We start from the raw sequence: 20,399 nt of genomic DNA, 5'->3' as shown, positions 1-20,399 counted from the left end.
GAAACATTCAAAGTTCTTGGAAATTTCCAGATTGACTGACCTTCATGTCTTAAAATAATGATGGACTGTCATTTCTCTTTGCTTATTGGAGTTGTTCTTGCCATAATATGGACTTGGTCTTTTACCAAGTAGGACTATCTTCTGTATACCACCCCTACCTTGTTAAAGCACAACTGATTGGCTCAAACACATTAAGAAGGAAAGAAATTCCACAAATTAACTTTTAACAAGGCATACCTGTTAATTGAAATTCATTCCAGGTGACTACCTCATGAAGCTGGTTGAGAGAATGCCAAGAGTGTGCAAAGCTGTCATCAAGCAAAGGGTGGCTACCTCGAAGAATCTAAAATCAACAAGTTTTTGGTTACTACATGTATTATTTCATAGTTTTGATGTCTTCACTATTATCCTTCAATGTAGAAAATAGTAAAAAATAAAGAAAAAACCCTTAAATGAGTAGGTGTGTCTAAACTTTTGACAAGTACTGTATAGTAACAATGAAATTATAAAACACTTACTGTAAGATTTCAGATTTCTTACAACTGTAAATAAATAAATACATAGTGACAGAACAATTAGCCAATATTGGCACTATTTGAGGGGCACAGAGACACCATTCAAATGTGTGCAGACTCATTACAACTTCAGCTTTAAGGACTAAGTGATTTCTTCCGTCTATGATCAAGAAAAAGTGTTATTGTTTCCATTCTATTAAATCCCCACAAAAAAATCATGTTGAGAGCTCTAAACCCGGTTGAGAATATCACAGTGGCTGGATCCGCTAGACTGTTTACCGTTCATATGCCGTCTCACAGGCTGGCCTCACTCGGTATCACAGCCAGAAACCCCGCAAATTTCTACAATGTATCTTCTTGAAATGTGATTTTAAACCTAACCTTAACCACACTGCCTACACCAAACCTTAATTTAAGTCCAAAAAGCAACAAAAACAAAAATCATGAATTGATTGAATCATTCCCTTGGCTGTGAAACCTGAAACTTGACCTGACACCATACAAGTCCAGTATGAGAGTGAAAGGGAAGGCACAGGACCCTACGGCATTCACAGTGCGCTTTTGTACACACAGAACCGGTCCAAAAGTGCTCAAAATCTAAGAGGTTTAATAACAGCATGGATGCCATTCGTTTTGTGATATTATTTGGTCTGTCTCTTTTTTTAAAAGCTTTAAGAAGTGGTTTTGAATGTTTCCCTGCATTATTTTCTATTAAAATTTCACTGCAGGCACAATATGCTCGCTATAATCCATGTAGACACCAAGTTTAATCATAGGCATAAAATAAAGCTAATAACAATGTTTCCTTCCCAGATAGCAAAGCACGCTTAGCACCAATCATTAAAGCACTGATTACCAAATCCTCTTCATCTAGAGAAATGGCCTACGGAAATTAGAGTAATATTATCCATGTGGTATTTCTTTCTCCCCATTGTTTACTGGAGCCCTCTTTCTTTCCCAAGTTGTGGAGAAACCACTGTAACAAAAGTGATAAAAGCCCATCGGTGGGACTTTGATCTTGTCTTCTTGAATATTCCCTGTGCCGACTCCAAAGATAGAACTACTTTTAGCCATTAACGCGATAGCATCAAGTGCACCCTTCACAGATCTCTGTAAAGAGAAGGGTGCTGAATGAAGACATCAGGAGCAGCTACATTTATCAGATTTTCAGGAGAGATTCAGGCTCGTCGGGTATAGTAGGTGTGGTTTAAGAAGTGTTGAATTAAACATCTGGTGGGAAATGAAAATATTCCCATTTGTCACCTTTCCTTGGCCTGCATCATAGGCTACAACCAATCTATATCCTTGCTACAACACACCATGTTGGTTTCTAGTTCACATTTTTCTAAGGAGTCTGCACATCTGTGGTTTGCTATTACAAATGTTTGAGACATCAAGTAAAATTGTAAAAATTAAAGTAAAAAGTACTGATATGACATTGGAAATGACAAAATTACCACATAAAGCTGTATGATTACGATTTATTTCCGTTTGAAAATATACCCATAAATTTATCATATGAAAACATTTATACAACCCTTAACATTGTATCACACATGTTGACGCGCACATCCCTGCATTTACAAAGAGTTGCCCTTAATACATCCTTTAATATATATATATATATATATATATATATATATATATATATATATATATATATATATATATATATATTACAGTTAAAACATATCAACAGAAACACCACAACTTTCAAATGTCATCAATTAAATACCCAGAAACCCCTTTTAGCTCATGGGAGGTCTCAGGACATGCCAGCTTGAAGCATTGGGATAAAGAAATTAAGAGGGGATACAATACAACCCATAACTCAACGGGGCTGAGATTTGTCCTGTTCCAAGGGAGACATTGGTCAGTAAATCTTTGCTATTGTGTCTAGTCTTGTCACTGACCGTTTTTTTATGTTACATCAGGGGAATTTGCTGACAGGAAAATCTGCCATTGATTTACAAGGTAATAAAAGGGGATTTAACATACACATTTTATCACCTGTGGTCTTTTTTCAAACAATAACCTACATTTTCAGCTGCAACTATTTCTTCAGCAAGACGTTGTCTTGTGTTTTTCTAGTGATTTGAGCTGAAATCCTACTTAACGTTGTAAATATCGTGTGTATAAATGTTCCTTGAGTAGAAGGTTGATTTGCTAAAATCCCTCTATGTCTATCTTGAGGTGGTACAAAGGGAAACAATGACCTAGTTGAAAATATATGCAACAGGTCTCTTGGATAATGTTTGGAGGGATTTGCATGTGCATACAAACACGTTATTTTACTGAACAGTGACAATACTGTTGTTACAATGAATTAACAAATACAAAGGCAGGTCAAACAACTTTGGACCCTATTATCCTTGATGATTACCCTGTCACACAACAAAGGCAGTACGCATACACGCACGCGCACACACACTCACACCTGCAGCTCAGATGGTTATTAGACACAATTTACTCCAGACATGGCAGAGCAATGATAGCTCCACTGTCATCTCAACTTCTCCCATCGCTCCAAGAGACTTCCTTTCTCACCTTGGTGTCACGAGAGTCTACAACATCATTAGTCATTACATCACCAACTAGCACATGCCCAGCGGTGTATCACTGCATCCCTGTCATATTGATATGTGAATTATATAATATTATATCCAGTGTATTGTATGATTACAGCATTTTATATAAACACGTCCACAGTATCATTGATAACTTTTCTATCAACATGTCCACTGAATCACTAGATCATCTTCATATCAACACCACTACATCAGTACATCACTTCCATTTTCACGACTCCACTGTATCAAAGAAATATTTGCAAATGAGATGCACTGTATTTTGTTTGTTACTATCATATGAGTTGGTCCGTTTGTTAAATTAAATCATTTTCATGTTGACTCGTCTGGGCCCGCTTGTCTCAGTTGCCTCAGCTGCTGTCCCGTTCGATTTGCGGGGAACATACTCCATGTCAAAGTTGCTCTTGTGCCTTCCCTTCCCACGACTCCATGCAAACAGGAGCAGGAAACAGAAAATGACCACGCCCAGAAAGGACAGGCAGCCCATTGCTGTGGAGATGATGATGGTCTTCAGGTCTATGGGGTTTGTCATATTGTACAGGACGGTCCCGTTGGCCCAGGTCCCGTTGGAGTCTGCCAGGAGTCCAATCTTGTTGGCGTAGAGCGATGTGTCGCTGATGCCCAGGCTCTTCACCGCCAGCGAGGCCGACAGGCTGGCGTTGCCCGCCGCATTGCTGGCCACACACAGGTACACGCCACTATCGTGCAACTCTGCAGCCTTGATCTCCAGGGTGCCGTCGGTATGGACCGTCACTCGACCGGTGCTTTTCACTGTGACATACTGTCTGTGTGGCGTCACCCAGGCCATGGAGGGCCGAGGAGCCCCGTCTGCAATGCAGTTGAGCCGAACAGGCTTCCCCTCATCTGCCAGCAGCAGCTGGGTGGTGTTGGGCCCAATCCGGGGCTTGGTGCAGATCACGTACCGTGTCACCAGTGGCTCCTTGAGGTCCAGCAGGGGTTTCCCACGGAGGCGCTCAGGGGCACTGCACTCGGGCTGGGGGTCAGGGAGCTGCAGAAAGGGTGGCTTCCGGCCACTCAGCAGCCATAGGAGGCGGCAGTCGCACACCAGTGGGTTCCCCCCCATGAGCAGCGTCTGCAGGCTGTCAGGGGACTTGAACACAGCTCGCTCCACTGAGTCCAGCTGGTTGTGGGACACGTCCAACATATGAAGTGCTGGGAGGCCCAGGAAGGCCAGGGGTTCAATGTAAACCAGTTGAGCTCCTCGCAGGTGCAACTCCTGCAGTCGCGGAAGCTGGTCTAGCACCCCTTGCTGGATGTGCTGGATGTGGCAGAAGGACAGGTTGAGGTGCGTGAGGTAGGGCAGGTTGCGTAGAGCATGGCCGGGGAAGGAAGACAAGTTGGTATTGGTGACAGAGAGCGTGGTGAGGTTGAGGCTGTGTAGTGACAGAGCGGGTAAGACTTCCAACCAGGGCCAGTAGTCGATCTCCAGGTGGCGAAGACGGGGAAGTCTCTTGAAGGAATAGGGCTTCAGGGTGCCGATGCCCAAGTGGCGCAGGCGGAGCGCCACCAGGCTGTGCAGGTGACCCAGGGCGTCGGTGGGCACCACAGTCAGGTTGCAGCGCTCCAGGGTGAGGCTCTGTAGGCCCAGCAGGCCCGTGAAGGCCCTCTGGGAGATGAACACCAGCTCATTGTCGCCTACCTCCAGGGACATCAGCCTCCGAAGGTCCTGGAAGCCATGGTCCAGCAGCACCACCAGCCTGTTGTGGCTGAGGTCCAGACTTGTGAGGTTGGCCAGGCCGGAGAGCACGCCGGCAGGGACCAGCTGGAGGAGGTTGCTGTGGAAGTTCAGCGAGCGCAGGGAGAGCTGAAATTTGAAGGAGCCCGGTTCGACCACGCCAATCAGGTTATCGCTGAGGTCCAGATCCTCCAGTTGTAGGAAGGAGGAGAAGTTGTCTGGGGTGATGCTCCGCAGCTTGTTCTTGCTCAGGTCCAGAAGCCGGGTCTCGATGGGGATGCCCTCAGGGATGGTGGGCAGGCGCTTGCGATGGCAGCTGACTGACTTGGTCTGGGCGGAGCAATCGCAGCGGGCGGGGCAGCCCATGGCGCAGCTAGCCAGCAGTAGCAGCAGAGCCCCACCCAGAAGAGGGTGGCAGTGGTACAGGGCGGAGCACCGCATAACTTTTACCCACGCTGCCCTCTGTTACGACACAGCTTCGTATCCATGCAGACCACCATCACTGTATAGCCCTACAACACAGAAACACACACAGGGAGGAGTGCATTAGAATACCTAACATGAATGATCCTGCAAAATAGCACTGTTAGTTATACAAAGCTTACTGCCAACAAAGCTTTACCCTGATGCTATCTTTCCCCCACCATGCATCACTCTGTTTTCCATTTCTTGCTCTCTCTCCGTCCTTTCTCACCCTTTCTTTCCCATCACACTATCCACACTTTTCTTCTTTTGTCAGCAGTATTTTTCTCTGCCAAAAGGAATTAAACTTAAATTTAAATCAAATCAAACTTAATTTAAAGTGCATTAAAACACCAATACACTTTACGGAAAATGGGCAATAACATTGAGCTGCACCAGCTGTCAGAACAGCTCACAGATTACTGCACCTGTACATAGCCCATCTATAATTTAGCCCAAACAACTACCTCTTTCCCTACTGTAAATATTTAATTTATTTATTTAGCTCCTTTGCACCCCATTATTTTTATTTCTACTTTGCACATTCTTCCACTGCAAATCTACCATTCCAGTGTTTTACTTGCTATATTGTATTTACTTTGCCACCATGGCCTTTTTTTGCCTTTACCTCCCTTATCTCACCTCATTTGCTTACATCGTATATAGACTTGTTTCTACTGTATTATTGAGTGTATGTTTGTTTTACTCCATGTGTAACTCTGTGTCGTTGTATGTGTCAAACTGCTTTGCTTTATCTTGGCCAGGTCGCAATTGTAAATGAGAACTTGTTCTCAACTTGCCTACCTGGTTAAATAAAGGTGAAAAAAATAAAATAAAAAGTGGGACAGCTGATGCAAAATGTAAATACTAATCGATGTGTAAGCAAAAGGTTGAAGGGTATCTAGTGTGTTAAAAAACAAGGAGCAAGTTGTTCTAAGGCTTGTGGCCTAGATTGACCCTGGTCACATCATAAAGACTAGGCAGAAACCCTATTGGATGCAAGGAGGTGGGTGACATGTGTTGACCCAGGGGCAATTCTGTTCCCCCAGGAGCCGCACTTTTAAATAGAGAAGGATGGGAAAACCCCTCCTATAGACAACAGGTTGTTGGCATAGCAGATGGTCTGAAACGTTTACCTGAATGCATCTGTTTTGTATTCTGTTAACCTTGCCTATTATGGATCATACTCTGGCTATTCTGTCCTGTTACACTTTTTTTTTTAAGAATAAAGCATAGGCTATATAGCAAAACATTGTAACGCAGTTTAGGATTGGTAGCAGCACACATTGTCAAATCATTGCAGACAAGCACAAAACACTGCAGAGGTGAGCATAAATAGAGATATGCTGCTGAGGAACACTTTTATTTACCTTTATTTAACCAGGCAAGTCAGTTAAGAACAAATTCTTATTTTCAATGACGGCCTAGGAACAGTGGGTTAACTGCCTGTTCAGGGGCAGAACGACAGATTTGTACCTTGTCAGCTCAGGATTTGAACTTACAACCTTCCGGTTACTAGTCCAACGCTCACCCCGACTCTGAACAGCTGCACTCTGGTGTCTTCCCTCCCATCCTTCTCCCTTTCCCACACTATATATATGCTGCTGCTTCTCTACTGTTCTCTCATCTTCTGGTCCTAATTTTTCACACCCCTTCCTCCCTCCTTTTTTCTCTTTCTCTCTCTCGTCGTCATTGCCTGGGAGAAGCCCCATACTCTCCATTTTCCATTCCCCGCAGGCTGTGTTTTATCGATCGTGACACAGATCAGATGCCAGGAATGTATCCTTCTAACAAAGAGCAGACCGTTGCCATAGCAACCACAAACCCTCCCACCCATCCTCTCTTTGTGGTCTGCCAATCAAATTAATGAAAAAGAATAAAGGAAAAAACATGATTTGAATATATTTAAAATAGTTGCTTCATTAACTTGCAAGCATCAAGTTTACAGTCTCTCAACTGTCAGCCTGCCTGGCTATTTGTCGAGCTGTCTGATTGCCTATCCCTCTGCTGGTCTCTGGGTATCTATCTACCTTTCTTCAAGTCTGTCTGGGTCTTCTTATTGGTCTGCCTTTACCTATCTGGTACCTGTCTGTCTGTCTCTCTTGAGACTGTGTATGTGTGTGTGTCTGTCTGTGTGCCAATTAGTATTTCCGACAATCTGTCAGTGAGTCTAAGTCTGTCTCTGGATCTGTCCATCTACCTGTCTCTATCAGTCTATCAAGTTACCGGTCTATACATCTCACTGCTGGTGTATCTATCTGTACAGAATGTCTTGTCAATTAGTCAGTCTTTCTAACAGGATGCCAGTGTGCTTGGTCTTGTCTGGCACATCCTGACTCCCTTGGAGCTGTGCCATACTTTTAGAGCCCTTTGGACCACCAGACTTGTTGGACAGTGGAAAACATACCTGAGAAGGCAGGGTAAGAAGAGAAGGGTAAGGAGTCATTCAGTAGGGCAAACACACAGGGTATTGAGCTTTTTGGGATTATGTTTAGAATTGGATTAGAGACGCAGTGAAATTGTAGAAAATCTGACAGGCGAATGAGAGCCTAGGGGAGACGCATGAGTCACACACACACACACAGAGAGAGAGAGAGAGAGAGAGAGAGAGAGAGAGAGAGAGAGAGAGAGATGCATACAAAGATAACAGGAAATATGTAAAGAAATAGAGGCAGAGCAAAGCCTGTGGTAGATTGGATGAAAGCTTAATTTGCTTGCTGAGTTCATTGGAGTTTTATAATGTGATTCATTCCAGCAACACAAGTGTAATGAATTTTATAAGAACCTGCAGATACGTCTAGATTCTGAATTATATTACACTATATATATGTATATATATCACACAAAGGTATGTGGACACCCCTTCAAATTGAGGGATTTAGCTATCATAGCCAAACCCGTTGCTGACAGGTGTATAACATCGAGCACACAGTCATGCAATCTCTATAGACAAACATTGGCAGTAGAATGGCCTTACTGAAGAGCTCAGTGACTTTCAACGTGGCACTGTGCCACCTTTCCAACAAGTCAGTTCATCAAATTTCTGCCCTGCTAGAGCTGCCCCGGCCAACTGTAAGGGCTGTTATTGTGAAGTTGAAACATCTAGGAGAAACAACGGCTCAACCGCGAAGTAGTAGGCCACACAAGCTAACAGAACAGCACCCCGGAGTGTTGAAGTACGTAAAAATGATCTGTCCTCAGTTGCAACACTCACTAACGAGTTCCAAACTGACTCTGAAGGCAACGTCAGCACAATAACTGTTCATCGTGAGATTCATGAAATGGGTTTGAATCACAGTTTTTCATGGTTCGGGCTGGGCACCCTAGTTCCAGTGAAGGGAAGTCTTAATGCTACAGCATACAATGACATTTTAGACTATTCTGTGCTATTCAGGTGTCCACATATTTTGATCATATAGATTATATGAGTGCACACTCACTGACTGTGTTATTGTACAGAGACAAATCATGCCCACTTACACTACCGGTCAAAAGTTTTTTTCTTTACTTTTTACTTTTTTCTATTTTGTAGAATTTTGCCTTGATGACAGCTTTGCACACGCTTGGCATTCTCTCAACCAGCTTCACCTGAAATGCTTTTCTAACAGTCTTGAAGGAGTTCCCACATATGCTGAGCACTTGTTGGCTGCTTTTGCTTCACTCTGCAGTCCAACTCATCCCAAACCATCTCAATTTGGTTGAGGTTGGGCCAGGTCATCTGATGCAGCACTCCACCACTCTCCTTATTGGTCAAATAGCCCTTACACAGCCTGTTGGGTCATTGTCCTGTTGAAAAACAAATGATAGTTCTACTAAGCGCAAACCAGATGGGATGGCGTATCGCTGCAGAATGCTGTGCTAGTCATGCTGGTTAAGTGTGCCTTGAATTCTAAATTAATCACAGACAGTGTCACCAGCAAAGCACCCCACACCATAACACCACCCCCTGCATGCTTTACGGTGGGAAATACACATGCGGAGATCATCTGTTCACCCACACTACATCTCACAAAGACACAGCAGCTGGAACCAAAAATCTCACATTTGGACTCCAGACAAAATGACTAATTTCCACCAGTCTAATGTCCATTGCTCATGTTTCCTGGCCCAAGCAAGTCTCGTCTTCTTATTGGTGTCCTTTAGTAGTGGTTTCTTTGCAGCAATCGACCATGAAGACCTGATTCACACAGTCTCCTCTGAACAGTTAATGTTGAGAAGTGTGTTACTGGAACTCTGTGAAGCATTTGTTTGGGGTGCAATTTTGAGGCTGGTAACTCTAATGAACTTACAGCAGCAGAGATTACTCTGGATCTTCCATTCCTGTCGTGGTCCTCATGAGAGCCAGTTTCATCATAGCGCTTGATGGTTTTTGCAACTGCACTTGAAGAAACTTTCTAAGTTTTTGAAATGTTCCGTATTGAATGATCTTCATGTCTTAAAGTAATGATGGACTGTCGTTTCTCTTTGCTTATTTGAGCTGATCATGCCATAATATGGACTTGGTGTTTTACCAAATAGAACTATCTTCTGTGTACCAACCCTACCTTGTCACAACACAACTGATTGGCTCAAAACACATTAAAGGAAACAAATTCCACAAATGAACTTTTAACAATGCACACCTGTTAATTGAAATGTATTCCAGGTGACAACCTCATGAAGCTGGTTGAGAGAATGCCAAGTGTGTGCAAAGCCGGTTCCGGGTTGGAGCGAGCGGTCGCATCTACACTTCGGTCCGCAGGTAGTATAACTTTTCATTACATTTCATTATAGTACAACGGTTTGATTTGTCTAATCTTAGCAATTTCTTCTTAGCTAGCTACATAGCCGTCTTTGTATCAAAGATAATTGCGTAATTATCGTATTTCGTCGTCCTAACGTAGTCTACACTGCTTTCTGCCCAGCAGCTAGCTAACGTCCACTAGCACAGCAGCTAGCTAACGTCCACTAGCACTGTAGAAACTATTACACTCAACGACTCGATTAGTGTAGTGTTAGCTAGCTACATAGTTGTCTTTGCTGTCTTCGTATCCAAGGTAATTGTGTAGTTTAGAGTGTGTAGACTTAGAGTGATTATCTTAATTTACCGAGGTTAGCTAGCCAACTATTTGTCGTCCTTAACGTAGGAGTCACTGCTAGCTAGCTAGCCAACAGCTAGCCAACGTCTTCCGAATTGAACTTCAACAACCCGGTCAACATTCCGCCTCGCTCCACAGGTAGTATCACATTTTCATTTCACTTCATTACAGTCCAACGGTTTGATTTGTTTGATCGTAGCTAGCTAGCTACATAGCCGTCTTTGTATCTAAGACAATTGTGTAGTCTGGAGCGATTTTCTAGGTTAGCTAGCCAGCTATTGTCGTTCTTTTAACGTAACGTTACGTAATCAACACTGCTAGCTAGCCAGCTAGCCCCCGAATAGCAGCACTGTAGAAACTATTACACTCGACGGAACGGCTTGATTAGTGTAGTGTCAACAACGTAGCCACTGCCAGCTAGCCTACTCCAGCAGTACTGTATCATTTCAATCATTTTAGTCAATAAGATTCTTGCTACGTAAGCTTAACGTTCTGAACATTTGATAAGTGTAGTCCACTTGTCATTCCAATCTCCTTTGCATTAGCGTAGCCTCTTCTGTAGCCTGTCAACTATGTGTCTATCTATCCCTGTTCTCTCCTCTCTGCACAGACCATACAAACGCTCCACACCGCGTGGCCGCGGCCACCCTAATCTGGTGGTCCCAGCGCGCACGACCCACGTGGAGTTCCAGGTCTCCGGTAGCCTCTGGAACTGCCGATCTGCGGCCAACAAGGCAGAGTTCATCTCAGCCTATGCCTCCCTCCAGTCCCTCGACTTCTTGGCACTGACGGAAACATGGATCACCACAGACAACACTGCTACTCCTACTGCTCTCTCTTCGTCCGCCCACGTGTTCTCGCACACCCCGAGAGCTTCTGGTCAGCGGGGTGGTGGCACCGGGATCCTCATCTCTCCCAAGTGGTCATTCTCTCTCTCTCCCCTTACCCATCTGTCTATCGCCTCCTTTGAATTCCATGCTGTCACAGTTACCAGCCCTTTCAAGCTTAACATCCTTATCATTTATCGCCCTCCAGGTTCCCTCGGAGAGTTCATCAATGAGCTTGATGCCTTGATAAGCTCCTTTCCTGAGGACGGCTCACCTCTCACAGTCCTGGGCGACTTTAACCTCCCCACGTCTACCTTTGACTCATTCCTCTCTGCCTCCTTCTTTCCACTCCTCTCCTCTTTTGACCTCACCCTCTCACCTTCCCCCCTACTCACAAGGCAGGCAATACGCTCGACCTCATCTTTACTAGATGCTGTTCTTCCACTAACCTCATTGCAACTCCCCTCCAAGTCTCCGACCACTACCTTGTATCCTTTTCCCTCTCGCTCTCATCCAACACTTCCCACACTGCCCCTACTCGGATGGTATCGCGCCGTCCCAACCTTCGCTCTCTCTCCCCCGCTACTCTCTCCTCTTCCATCCTATCATCTCTTCCCTCTGCTCATACCTTCTCCAACCTATCTCCTGATTCTGCCTCCTCAACCCTCCTCTCTTCCCTTTCTGCATCCTTTGACTCTCTATGTCCCCTATCCTCCAGGCCGGCTCGGTCCTCCCCTCCCGCTCCGTGGCTCGACGACTCATTGCGAGCTCACAGAACAGTGCTCCGGGCAGCCGAGCGGAAATGGAGGAAAACTCGCCTCCCTGCGGACCTGGCATCCTTTCACTCCCTCCTCTCTACATTTTCCTCCTCTGTCTCTGCTGCTAAAGCCACTTTCTTCCACTCTAAATTCCAAGCATCTGCCTCTAACCCTAGGAAGCTCTTTGCCACCTTCTCCTCCCTTCTGAATCCTCCTCCCCCCCCCCCCTCCTCCCTCTCTGCAGATGACTTCGTCAACCATTTTGAAAAGAAGGTCGACGACATCCGATCCTCGTTTGCTAAGTCAAACGACACCGCTGGTTCTGCTCACACTGCCCTACCCTGTGCTCTGACCTCTTTCCCCTCTCTCTCCAGATGAAATCTCGCTTCTTGTGACGGCCGGCCGCCCAACAACCTGCCCGCTTGACCCTATCCCCTCCTCTCTTCTCCAGACCATTTCCGGAGACCTTCTCCCTTACCTCACCTCGCTCATCAACTCATCCCTGACCGCTGGCTACGTCCCTTCCGTCTTCAAGAGAGCGAGAGTTGCACCCCTTCTGAAAAAACCTACACTCGATCCCTCCGATGTCAACAACTACAGACCAGTATCCCTTCTTTCTTTTCTCTCCAAAACTCTTGAACGTGCAGTCCTTGGCCAGCTCTCCCGCTATCTCTCTCAGAATGACCTTCTTGATCCAAATCAGTCAGGTTTCAAGACTAGTCATTCAACTGAGACTGCTCTTCTCTGTATCACGGAGGCGCTCCGCACTGCTAAAGCTAACTCTCTCTCCTCTGCTCTCATCCTTCTAGACCTATCGGCTGCCTTCGACACTGTGAACCATCAGATCCTCCTCTCCACCCTCTCCGAGTTGGGCATCTCCGGTGCGGCCCACGCTTGGATTGCGTCCTACCTGACAGGTCGCTCCTACCAGGTGGCGTGGCGAGAATCTGTCTCCTCGCCACGCGCTCTCACCACTGGTGTCCCCCAGGGCTCTGTTCTAGGCCCTCTCCTATTCTCGCTATACACCAAGTCACTTGGCTCTGTCATAACCTCACATGGTCTCTCCTATCATTGCTATGCAGACGACACACAATTAATCTTCTCCTTTCCCCCTTCTGATGACCAGGTGGCGAATCGCATCTCTGCATGTCTGGCAGACATATCAGTGTGGATGACGGATCACCACCTCAAGCTGAACCTCAGCAAGACGGAGCTGCTCTTCCTCCCGGGGAAGGACTGCCCGTTCCATGATCTCGCCATCACGGTTGACAACTCCATTGTTTCCTCCTCCCAGAGCGCTAAGAACCTTGGCGTGATCCTGGACAACACCCTGTCGTTCTCAACTAACATCAAGGCGGTGGCCCGTTCCTGTAGGTTCATGCTCTACAACATCCGCAGAGTACGCCCCTGCCTCACACAGGAAGCGGCGCAGGTCCTAATCCAGGCACTTGTCATCTCCCGTCTGGATTACTGCAACTCGCTGTTGGCTGGGCTCCCTGCCTGTGCCATTAAACCCCTACAACTCATCCAGAACGCCGCAGCCCGTCTGGTGTTCAACCTTCCCAAGTTCTCTCACGTCACCCCGCTCCTCCGCTCTCTCCACTGGCTTCCAGTTGAAGCTCGCATCCGCTACAAGACCATGGTGCTTGCCTACGGAGCTGTGAGGGGAACGGCACCGCAGTACCTCCAGGCTCTGATCAGGCCCTACACCCAAACAAGGGCACTGCGTTCATCCACCTCTGGCCTGCTCGCCTCCCTACCACTGAGGAAGTACAGTTCCCGCTCAGCCCAGTCAAAACTGTTTGCTGCTCTGGCCCCCAATGGTGGAACAAACTCCCTCACGACGCCAGGACAGCGGAGTCAATCACCACCTTCCGGAGACACCTGAAACCCCACCTCTTCAAGGAATACCTAGGATAGGATAAAGCAATCCTTCTCCCCCCCCCCCTTAAATGATTTAGATGCACTATTGTAAAGTGGCTGTTCCACTGATGTCAGAAGGTGAATTCACCAATTTGTAAGTCGCTCTGGATGAGAGCGTCTGCTAAATGACTTAAATGTAATGTAAAAAAGCTGTCATCAAGGCAAAGGGTGGCTATTTGAAGAATCTCAGTGTGCACTCATACAATCTACATGAACAAAAGTATTTGGACACCTGATTATCTCATTCCAAAATCATGGGCATTCATATGGAGTCGGCCTCCTATTTGCTGCCACAACAGCCTCGACTCTTCTGGGAAGGCTTTGGAACATTGCGGCGGGGACTTGCTTCCATTCAGCCAAGGGTGGCTATTTGAAGAATCTCAAATATAAAATGTATTTAGATTTTTTTAACACTTTTTTTTGTTGCTACATGATTCCATATGTGTTATTTATTTCATAGTTTTGCTGTCTTCACTATTATTATACAATGTAGAAAATAGTAAAAATATTGAAAAAACCTTGAATGAGTAGGTGTTCTAAAACTTTTGACCGGTAGTGTAGTTAAATTTTACATTTTTGATCACAATTATTTGTTTCAATGTTCATACAAGCAGTATACGACATACTCTCAGAACTTCATCTCCATTTTCGAAGTCAACAATCCATTTCCACTCAATTCCAGATCAGTTATATGACCAGCCAATTAGTGTTGTTGTTTTTTCTTTTTCTGACACAAGTGCACAATGCATGATAGCACAGGGAGACCCAATTAGTTCATTAGAATGAATGTTCACCAGCCATGCTTAATTATTGATTTACAAGTAATTATTTTGGAGATTATTATTCATTTTATTGATGTGCCTGGGACTTGCTGGAGGGTATTTATTAGACCCATGTTCTGCCTTGCGTGTAGCTACAGTTCTGGCCTCAAAGATATGCAGCAATGTGGTATCATCATACACAGTGGGGTGACTTCCTGCTTACAATAATACAATTTAAATCTGATAAGACTGACACTGTTAGCTCTTCCCATGTTGGACATGTTTCAAGAGAGGGTGCAAATCTGGAGAAGCCAATAGCAACCATCTTGGCAGATTTGAAGTTTGTTCTTGTTGCTCATCCCATTCAGTGGTGGAAAAAGTACCCAATTGTCATACTTGAGTAAAAGTAAAGATACCTTAATAGAAATTACTCAAGTAAAAGGGAAAGTCACCCAGTAAAATCCAACTTGAGTAAAAGTCTAAAAATATTTGGCTTTAAATATACTTACGTATCAAAACTTAAAGTAAAAGTATAAATAATTTCAAATTCCTTATATTAAGCAAACTAGACAGCACCATTTTCTTGTTTTGTTTCATTTACAGGGACATGCTCCAACACTCAGACATAATTTACAAACAAAGCATGTGTTTAGTGAGTCCGCCAGATCAGAGGCAGTAGGGATGACCAGGATGTTCTCTTGATAAGTATGTGAATTGGACCATTTTCCTGTGCTGCTAAGCATTCAAAATGTAACAAGTACTTTTGGGTTTCAGGGAAAATGTGTTGAGTAAAAAGTACATAATGTAGTGAAATAAAAATATATATAGTTAAGTAAAGATACCCCCCAAAAAACGACTTAATTAGTACTTTCAAGTATTTTTATTTAAATACTTTAATCCACTGATCCCATGAATGATGTCATATCGCTAAGTCTATCTTTGACTCAGTAAAACTGAGGTCCAATATATAGCTCTAGTCTCAACTGTAGCTATGAACAGCTTTCTTATTTGGTTAACCCTGGCTTTTGCTATAATTTTTTAAAAATAAAATGTATTTGCCTTCAACAATTATTGTGGCCATGTATTGCAGAGCACACAATATTTATACAACAGTACTGTCTCTTAATGTTAAGTTAAGCCCAATGGTTCCGTTTAGTTAATTTCCGACCATAATAGTGGCATGTAAAATGAGATTATTGCACATGAGTGAGTTCACATGTATGCATTTTAGAACAGCGACGTGAGCACAACCCATAATGTGTTCTGCATGATAACACACATTCGCCTGGCTGACTTGGAGTGAGACATCATTGGGTTAGACATGATAATTGCTCAACTTTTGGGGGAGGAGACAGGTTAAAGAAGGATTTTTAAGCCTTGAGACAATTGAAACATGGATTGTGTATATGTACAATTCATTGGGTGAATGGGCCAGACAAATGATTTAAGTGCCTTTGAACGGGGTATGCTAGTGGGTGCCAGGCGCACCCGTTTGTGTCAAGAACTGCAACAATGCTGGGTTTTTCACACTCAACAGTTTTCAGCGTGAATCAAGAATGGTACACCACCCAAAGGACATCCAACCAACATGACACTACTGTGGAATGCAGTCGACACCTTGTAGAGTCCATGCTCGAAGAATCGAGGCAGTTCTAAGGGCAAAAGGCGGGGCCTAATGTTTGGTATACTATATATATATATATATAGTTGGAAGTTTATATACGCCTTAGCCAAATACATTTAAACTCAGTTTTTCACAATTCCTGACATTTAATCCTAGTAAAAATTCCCTGTCTTAGGTCAGGTAGGATCACCACTTTATTTTAAGAATGTGAAATGTCAGAATAAAAGTAGAGAGAATTATTTATTTCAGTTTTTATTTCTTTCATCACATTTCCAGTGGGTTAGAAGTGTACATACAGTCAATTAGTATTTGATAGCATTGCCTTTAAATTGTTTAACTTGGGTCAAACGTTTCAGGTAACCTTCCACAAGCTTCCCACAATAAGTTGGGTGAATTTTGGCCCATTCCTCCTGACAGAGCTGGTGTAACTGAGTCAGGTTTGTAGGCCTCCTTGCTCGCACACACTTTTTCAGTTCTGCCCAGAAATGTTCTATAGGATTGAGGTCAGGGCTTTGTGATGGCCACTCCAATACCTTGACTTTGTTGTCCTTAAGCCATTTTGCCACAACTTTGGAAGTATGCTTGGGGTCATTGTCCATTTGGAAAACCCATTTGCGACCAACCTTTAACTTCCTGACTGATGTCTTGAGACATTGCTTCAATATATCCAGATACTTTTCCTCCCTCATGATGCCATCTATTTTGTCCCTCCTGCAGCAAAGCACCCCCACAACATGATGCTGCCATCCCCGTACTTCACGGTTAGGATGTTATTCTTCGGCTTGCAAGCCTCCCCCTTTTTCCTCCAAACATAACGATGGTCATTATGACTAAACAGTTCTATTTTTGTTTCATCAGACCAGAGGACAATTCTTCAATAAGTACGATCTTTGTCCCCATGTGCAGTTGCAAACCGTAGTCTGGCTTTTTATGGTGGCTTTGGAGCAGTGGCTTGATGTCAATTAGCCTATCAGAAGCTTCTAAAGCCATGACATAATTTTCTGGAATTTTCCAAGCTGTTTAAAGGCACAGTCAACTTATTGAATGTAAACTTCTGACCCACTGGAATTATGACACAGTGAATTATAAGTGAAATAATCTGCTGTAAACAATTGTTGGAAAAATAATTTGTGTCATGCATGAAGTAGATGTCCTAACCGGCTTTCCAAAACTATAGTTTGTTAACAAGAAATTTGTGGAGTGGTTGAAAAACAAGTTTTAATGACTCCAACCTAAGCGTATGTAAACTTCCGCCTTCAACTTTGTGTGTGTGTGTGTGTGTACAGTCGTGGCCAAAAGTTTTGAGAATGACACAAAAATTAATTTTCAAAGTCTGCTGCCTCAGTTGGTATGATGGCAATTTGCATATACTCCAGAATGTTATGAAGAGTGATCAGCTGAATTGCAAATATTTGCAGTCCCTCTTTGCCATGCAAATGAACTGAATCCCCAAAAAGCATTTCCACTGCTTTCAGCCCTGCCACAAAAGGACCAGCTGACATCATGTCAGTGATTCTCGCATTAACACAGGTGTGGGTGTTGACAAGGACAAGACTGGTGATCACTCTGTCATGCTGATTGAGTTCGAATAACAGACTGGAAGCTTCAAAAGGAGGATGGTGCTTGGAATCATTGTTCTTCCTCTGTCAAACATGGTTACCTGCAAGGAAACCCGTGCCGTCATCATTGCTTTGCACAAAAAGGGCTTCACAGGCAAGGATATTGCTGCCAGTAAGATTGCACCTAAATCAACCATTTATAGGATCATCAAGAACTTCAAGGAGAGCGGTTCAATTGTTGTGAAGAAGGCTTCAGGGCGCCCAAGAAAGCCCAGCAAGCACCAGGACCATCTCCTAAAGTTGATTCAGCTGCGGGATCGGGGTACCACCAGTACAGAGCTTGCTCAGGAATGGCAGCAGGCAGGTGTGAGTGCATCTGCACGCACAGTGAGGCGAAGGCTTTTGGAGGATGGCCTGGTGTCAAGAAGGGCAGCAAAGAAGCCACTTCTCTCCAGGAAAAACATCAGGGACAGACTGATATTCTACAAAAGGTACAGGGATTGGGCTGCTGAGGACTGTGATAAAGTCATTTTCTCTGATGAATCCCTTTTCCGATTGTTTGGGGCATCCGGAAAAAAGCTTGTCCGGAGAAGACAAGGTGAGCGCTACCATCATTCCTGTGTCATGCCAACAGTAAAGCATCCTGAGACCATTCATGTGTGGGGTTGCTTCTCAGTGCACTCACAATTTTGCTTAAGAACACAGCCATGAATAAAGAATGGTACCAACACATCCTCTGAAAGCAACTTCTCCCAACCATCCAGGAACAGTTTGGTGACGAACAATGCCTTTTCCAGCATGATGGAGCACCTTGCCATAAGGCAAAAGTGATAACTAAGTGGCTCGGGGAACAAAACATTGATATTTTGGGTCCATGGCCAGGAAACTCCCCAGACCTTAATCCCATGAGAATTTGTGGTCAATCCTCAAGAGGTGGGTAGACAAACAAAACCCCACAAATTCTGACAAACTCCAAGCATTGATTATGCAAGAATGGGCTGCCATCAGTCAGGATGTGGCCCAGAAGTTAATTGACAGCATGCCAGGGCGGATTGCAGAGGACTTGAAAAAGAAGGGTCAACACAGCAAAAAACTTGACTCTTTGGATCAACTACATGTAATTGTCAATAAAAGCCTTTGACACTTATGAAACACTTGTAATTATACTTCAGTATTTCATAGTAACATCTGACAAAAATATCAAAAGACACTGAAGCAGCAAACTTTGTAGAAATTAATACTTGTGTCATTCTCAAAACTTTTGGCCACGACTGTATATATATATATATATATATATAATAATTTTGCACGCCCAATTTTTCCGTTTTTGATTTGTTAAAAAAGTTTGAAATATCCAATAAATGTTGTTCCACTTCATGATTGTGTCCCACTTGTTCTTGATTCTTCACAAAAAAATACAGTTTTATATCTTTATGTTTGAAGCCTGAAATGTGGCAAAAGGTCGCAAAGTTCAAGGGGGCCGAATACTTTCGCAAGGCACTGTATATATATATAGTTTAAGTCAGAAGTTTACATACACTTAGGTTGGAGTCATTAACTAGTTTTTCAACCACTCCACAAATGTCTTATTGAACTATAGTTTTTGCAAGTCGGTTCGGACGTCTACTTTGTGCATGACACAAATAATTTTCCCAACAATTGTTTACAGACAGATTATTTCACTTATAACTCACTGTATCACAATTCAAGTGAGTCAGAAGTCTACATACATTAAGTTGACAGCTTGTAAAATTCCAGAAAATGATGTCATGGCTTTAAAAGCTTCATAGGCTAATTGGCATCATTTGAGTCAATTGGAGGTGTACCTGTGGATGTCTTTCAAGGCCAACCTTCAAACTCAGTGCCTCTTTGCTTGACATCATGGGAAAATCAAAAGAAATCAGCCAAGACCTCAGAAAAATAATTGTAAACCTCCACAAGTCTGGTTCATCGTTGGGAACAATTTCCAAATGCCTGAAGGTACCGCGTTCATCTGTACAAACAATAGTATGCAAGTATAAACACCATGGGACCACGCAGCCGTCATACCCCTCAGGAAGGAGAAGCGTTCTGTCTCCTGGAGAACGTACTTTGGTGCGAAATGTGTAAATCAATCCCAGAACAACAGAAAAGGACCTTTTTATTGTATACCTTTAATTTACTAGGCAAGTCAGTTAAGAACAAATTCTTATTTTCAATGACGGCCTAGGAACAGTGGGTTAACTGCCTGTTCAGGGGCAGAACGACAGATTTTGTACCTTGTCAGCTCGGGGATTTGAACTTGCAACCTTTCAGCTACTAGTCCAATGCTCTAACCACTAGGCTACCCTGCCGCCCTTGTGATGATGCTGGAGGAAACGGGTACAAAAGTATCTATATCCACAGTGAAACGAGTCCTTTATCGACACAACCCGGAAGGCTGCTCAGCAAGGAAGAAGCCACTGCTCCAAAACTGGCATAAAAAAGCCAGACTACGGTTTACAACTGCTCATGGGTACAAAGATCGTACTTATTGGAGAAATGTCCTCTGGTCTGATGAAACAAAAATAGAACTGTTTGGCCACAATGACCATCATTATGTTTGGAGGAAAAAGGGAATGCTTGCAAG

General features: G+C 43.9%; 1 protein-coding gene across 1 annotated transcript in view; it reads right to left on the bottom strand.

Annotated features, from left to right (window-relative positions):
- Window positions 1-2,191: 2,191 nt before the first annotated feature.
- The window catches only part of LOC135525761 (leucine-rich repeat and immunoglobulin-like domain-containing nogo receptor-interacting protein 2), a 41,189-nt gene continuing 22,981 nt past the window's right edge, over window positions 2,192-20,399 (bottom strand). Inside the window, exon 2 of the mRNA XM_064953577.1 lies at window positions 2,192-5,311. Coding sequence (XP_064809649.1) covers window positions 3,405-5,240 — 1,836 coding nt within the window. The 5' untranslated portion in view covers window positions 5,241-5,311 and the 3' untranslated portion in view covers window positions 2,192-3,404. The remainder of the gene's footprint in view (window positions 5,312-20,399) is intronic.

The sequence above is a fragment of the Oncorhynchus masou genome, chromosome 32, assembly GCF_036934945.1.
Source record: "Oncorhynchus masou masou isolate Uvic2021 chromosome 32, UVic_Omas_1.1, whole genome shotgun sequence".
In the NCBI taxonomy this organism is placed as follows: Eukaryota; Metazoa; Chordata; class Actinopteri; order Salmoniformes; family Salmonidae; genus Oncorhynchus; species Oncorhynchus masou.
Note: the sequence above shows the minus strand (reverse complement) of the source record. Positions and strands in the feature narration are given on the sequence as shown.